The following is a 5,349-nucleotide window of genomic DNA, read 5'->3' as shown; positions in this document are numbered from 1 at the left end:
CACGACGACAGTTGTGGAAAGGAGAACGAACCCCATCCTTGAAGAGGGGAAAGAATGACGCGAACAAAGAGAACGCACAATAAGGGTGATGGCACGGTGAGGGATGATAATGTGGTGAGAAGGAAGAGTGACGAGGGAGTTTATGAATTTCAGAGATTACCGGAGATGGAACGGGAATCCCTATTCGAGTCCACACACTTGCGTCAGAAAAAATTTATCTCCCATCTCTATTTTCGCAAAAAAAAAATTTCACAATCGAATTTTCATTAGAGATGATCTCCATAAAAATTCTATGTCTCAGACAAGTTTTGCTATCCCTAATAGTTGCGTTGAGCAACTTGTGTGAACAGAACCCAACAATTTAATCAGTTTTGAACAGTGAAGGATGTAATAGCTAGTAGTTGAGTTATCGATTTTGCTTTAGCTGCATGAAATATGCATGTGCATCCCATACCACATGAGCCTAGTAGTAGTGAGTTGGAGGATGTAAAGGTAATTATGTGAGGGTTAAGTATTATATTTGTCTCAAATATTTTGTTCAAATATTAATTTTGTCCAAACAATAAGGATGTACATGCACATGTCATGAGTTTCTTTAGCCAATTTAGACAAAGGATATTTGTGAGGCAATATTGGGTACGTTTGAAAATCTTTAAAATAAAGATAAGACTAAAAAAAGAGATTTATTTGGGAGAAAATCAAAAGTTAAATTTCAGCAAACTGTTTGAGATAAGTCATGTTACTTATGGGCTGATGGCAACTAATAAGTAATAACACCTTTCCTTCTCTATAAATTGAAATTAAGAGGAAAATAAAACAGCACCAACAACATACAACATCGGATGTTATATATATAGTACTGCACAGCCGGAACCACAGCCGCCATTTCCTCTTTCCTCCATTTCTTTTTTGTCATAGTTAAATTCTTGTATATATTATTTTCTTTTTTATTTCCCATCATTAATTATTTGGTGGGTAGAACTTTAACCTGGAACTAGAAAAGGCGGGAGTGAGAGAAAGCCACATTAAAGAAAGGACCGAAAAAAGGGAATACATAAGGACATATTCCTATACTAATACTTTTACTACTAATAATTATTAGAATTAAATCGAAGGAATTAAATACTGTTTGGAAGTGGTATGGATTCTCAAGAGAGAGAGAGTTGAGAAGATCAGGTATTTAAACACGCTCCTTCCCTCAACCATATGAGTCGAGATGATTAACGCATAGACCTCAAAACCTTGCTTTCTTCCCTCATTTGTTTCTCTCTAAATATTTTGTTGGAGATAGTGATTCTATTAGTTATACACTTATACAAAACCTCTGCTTACAAAACACGTTAAACCTTCTTGAAATAGCGCTACAATTTCCATTTTCGATATGTACATAGCAACGTCACAAAGTTACATACTTCTTGTGCTCTAACTAGCTAATATATATTATAGTGACCGTCACATACATAAAAGAGAAGAAATTGTGATATGGGTGAGGAGGTGGAAGTGGTGGTGAGAGAGTTCGAGCCAAATAAAGACAGAGAGGGAGTAGAAGCTGTTGAGAGGATATGCGAAGTTGGACCCAGTGGCAAGATTTCCCTCTTCACCGACCTCCGCGGTGACCCTATTTGCAGGGTCCGCCACTCACCTACTTTCCTCATGCTAGTACTACTACTAAACACATATTCTCCATATCTTCATTATTTCTCCATTTCTTTTGTAATTTCCTTATATGTTCTCTTACCACTCAAACCGCTTCTCTTAAAAAAGTCTTTCTCACCTAAATAAACAAATTAATAAATAATGGAAATAATCATAACACACCGATGTATGATATACCTACCTAACTATATCCATTCTTTTAAGAAAAATACTCATTTTTAGTTTGTCTTCACCAGGTGGCTGAGATAGGCAATGAAATAGTGGGCATGACAAGAGGTTGCATCAAAACCGTTACATGCGGAAAGAAGCTCCATAGACACGGAAAAAACAATAATGCTGACTCCACCGCCAAACAAGTCCCTGTCTACACCAAACTAGCCTACATATTAGGCCTTCGCGTTTCACCACTCTACAGGTACAATAACTAACCGTAACCGCCTGAAATAAATTTTTATTTTAACCGTTACTGTGCTGACTGAGTTTATATTCTCTGCGGCGCGGGTTCAGGAGAATGGGTATAGGTCTCAAGCTTGTACGGGCGATGGAGAAATGGTTTAGAGACAACGGTGCAGAGTACTCATACATGGCAACGGAAAACAACAACGTTGCGTCCGTTAATCTCTTCACCGACAAATGCGGTTACTCCAAGTTCCGTACTCCGTCTATTCTCGTCAATCCCGTTTTCGAGCACCGGGTAAAAACCTCTTCCAAAATCAAAATCATAAAGCTTGACCAAAACGACGCCGAATCACTATACCGACTCAGATTCTCCACAACGGAGCTCTTCCCGCGCGACATTGACTCTGTTCTTAACAACAAGCTCTCACTTGGAACCTTTTTGGCGGTTCCGAGAGGGAGTTACGGGCCTGACACGTGGCCCGGCCCGGCACATTTTCTTGCTTCCCCGCCTCACTCCTGGGCCGTCCTCAGCATTTGGAACTGCAAAGAAGTGTTCTCACTCGAGGTGAGAGGCGTTTCGCGCGTGAAGCGGGCTTTAGCGAAAATGACACGTGTCGTTGATCGGGCTTTCCCATGGCTCGGGCTTCCTTCGATACCGAATTTCTTCAGGCCGTTCGGGTTTCATTTCTTGTATGGAGTTGGAGGGGAGGGACCTGAAGCGGTTAAGATGGTTCGGGCTTTGTGTGGGTTTGCACACAACCTGGCGAAAGAGAAAGGGTGCGGGGCGGTGGCGACGGAGGTTTCGAGGCTGGAACCGCTGCGGTTAGGAGTGCCGCACTGGAAGATGCTGTCGTGTGAGGAGGATCTATGGTGCATAAAACGGTTAGGGGAGGATTACAGTGATGGATCGGTTGGTGACTGGACCAAATCCCCCCCTGAATTTTCAATTTTCGTTGACCCTAGAGAGGTCTGAGTGAATTCTGTCAATACTTTCTTTTGATTTTTAATATCAACCACCAATTGTGAAATTTAGAATCACATACAAGCGACAATCAAAATGAATTTAGTTTGGTTTACTTTACTTAAATAGTTTTAACTTTGTTAGATCTGTAATGTAATGAAGTCAATGTTTCTTTAGTTCTTTTGTTTCTAATGGATGCTCAACTTTTAGATTCTCTTCTTCCCTAACTGAATTGTACCGGTTGTGTAACGACGTGAGAAATTTTTGTTTGTCATTTATAGGATACGAGACTCTATTATTATTATAAAAAGAAGTGTGATACAAAGTTATATTTCCTTTTCTTTTTTATTGAAATTAAATTCTCTTTTTCTTCACATGAGTTATATCCGACAAAATTAGCGATGACAATATAGGGAGTGAGACATCTTATTCCCCATCCCCATTTTTTGTGTGACAAAAATATTCCTTCACACATCCCCGGTTCATGTAGAAAAATATAGTCATACGGAGATTATATTATTTAGATAAAAGATACATTAATTTTACTATAATAATTAAGATAAAATAAGTTTAATGTTAGCTTTTTAATTATATCGTCATATAATAAAACTAATAAACATCAAATAATAAAATTCAAATAAAGTATATAATACAATTTTAAAACAAAAAAAAGGATTATGGATGCTAAAAAATTTCTATTTGTAGTGTTTTCTAATTTTTTATATCATTATCTTAGAAAAATGTGTCAACTATTTAAATTGGCATCACAACCATTTTTTTAAACTGTTTTGATTTAATATATATGATTAATTTTAAGGAGTCTCGGGTAAGCTTGTCAATTCTCTTTTTTTATTTATTTTTTATTTTTTATTAATAAACTATTAAATATTAAACAATATATATAATTTCATAATTATTTTAATAAATTTATAATTTTTAAATATATAAAAATTATAATTTCTAAATTTACAGACATGAAAATCTTTATAATTCTAAATATGTAATAAACATAATCATCAATTAAATTTTTTGAAACAAAATAATAAAACTAACATTGTAAGATATAAAACATTGTCCAAAATATATAATTAAATATTTTTAAATTTTTAATTAATTAAACATAGAATATAATCCAAATTATAACTTAGAATATCTTCAATTACAAAAAAAATAAATAAATAAATAACGGGCATGTCCTGCCCTGCTGAAACCCGCCAAAGCCCTCAGATTAGGTGGTATAGGTTAGGTGAGTTTTTTAATTATGGTAGTTTCAAATAAATTTTTAGTCTAACCCACCTTTTTGGCGAGTTACGCAGTGGGTTTCGACCCGTTTGCCACCCTTAGTTGGAAGTGGACCGGGCTACTCGACGGAGGCTCGTGGCTCGTCTCATTTTAGACTCGGCTCGTTTTATTAAACAGGTCCGGTTTAAACTTTTTGTAAAGCCTACTAGTTAAGAAAGTTAAGTCATAAGTTTTAAGAAAAAGTTTATAAAACTCGTTGGGCCAACTCATCAAAATATTTTTTTTTTATAAAAATAAATTATTCTTAGTTTAGGCTTTCAATTGTTCACTTATATTAAATACAAAACAAAACTAAATAATTAATGGTCAAAATTAGTTAAAATTGTAGCTTTTTTATTAAAAAAAAATGTATAGATCGTAAGTATGATTGTGATATATGACTAATGATTGATATATAAATAAAGGGTTAACTACCAAAAATGTCTCCGAATTATTTAAACGCTGACAAAAATACACTCGAATTTTACTATTGACAAAAATGCCTTCAAATAATTTAAAAATACAACAACAATACCCAACAATAAATATATATTTTCAAAAAATATCTTAGAGATTAAATTTTGATGCAATTTTTTGCAAACATGATTATAAAAATAAGATATTATTATACATAAAAATTGGTAATTTTTTGTTAAGTATATATTTTTTTATAATTTTTTTATTAACAACTAATAATACTTTTAAAAATCACAAAATAATATATACTTAACAAAAAATCATCAAATTTTAAAAATAATAATATATCATTTTTATAATTATATTTATAAAAAATTGTATCAAAATTCAATCTCTAATGTATTTTTTGAGAAATATATATTTAATGTTAGTTTTTTTGCAAGATTAACTAACATTAAATATGTATTTCTCAAAAAATATATTAGAGATTGAATTTTGATACAATATTTTACAAGTATGATTAAAAATAAGATATTATTATCCTTAAAATTTGGTGATTTTTCGTTGAGTATATATTTTGTTTGTAATTTTTTTGTTAACAATTAATAATACTTTTAAAAAATCACAAAAATATA

The 5,349-nt window shown here is 33.1% G+C and overlaps 1 protein-coding gene across 1 annotated transcript; it reads left to right on the top strand.

Moving 5' to 3' along the window:
• The first annotated feature begins 1,150 nt into the window (after positions 1-1,150).
• LOC112720636 (probable N-acetyltransferase HLS1) lies at positions 1,151-3,235 on the top strand. The gene is made up of 3 exons (XM_025771647.3): positions 1,151-1,659; positions 1,893-2,071; positions 2,164-3,235. The coding sequence occupies exons 1-3, from the start codon at positions 1,483-1,485 to the stop codon at positions 3,026-3,028; spliced, it is 1,221 nt and encodes a 406-aa protein (XP_025627432.1). The 5' UTR covers positions 1,151-1,482; the 3' UTR covers positions 3,029-3,235.
• Positions 3,236-5,349: the final 2,114 nt, after the last annotated feature.

This window comes from Arachis hypogaea, chromosome 11 (assembly GCF_003086295.3).
Source record: "Arachis hypogaea cultivar Tifrunner chromosome 11, arahy.Tifrunner.gnm2.J5K5, whole genome shotgun sequence".
In the NCBI taxonomy this organism is placed as follows: Eukaryota; Viridiplantae; Streptophyta; class Magnoliopsida; order Fabales; family Fabaceae; genus Arachis; species Arachis hypogaea.
This window is presented reverse-complemented; position numbering and strand designations above follow the sequence as displayed.

What these genes read in the sequence shown, in the direction of transcription:
- LOC112720636 (XM_025771647.3), top strand. Translation starts at nt 1,483, where the DNA reads ATGGGTGAGGAGGTGGAAGTGGTGGTGAGAGAGTTCGAGCCAAATAAA. An exon ending in CACCTACTTTCCTCATGCTA is followed by an intron (nt 1,660 to 1,892) that starts GTACTACTACTA and finishes TGTCTTCACCAG; the next exon opens with GTGGCTGAGATAGGCAATGA. An exon ending in CGCGTTTCACCACTCTACAG is followed by an intron (nt 2,072 to 2,163) that starts GTACAATAACTA and finishes GCGCGGGTTCAG; the next exon opens with GAGAATGGGTATAGGTCTCA.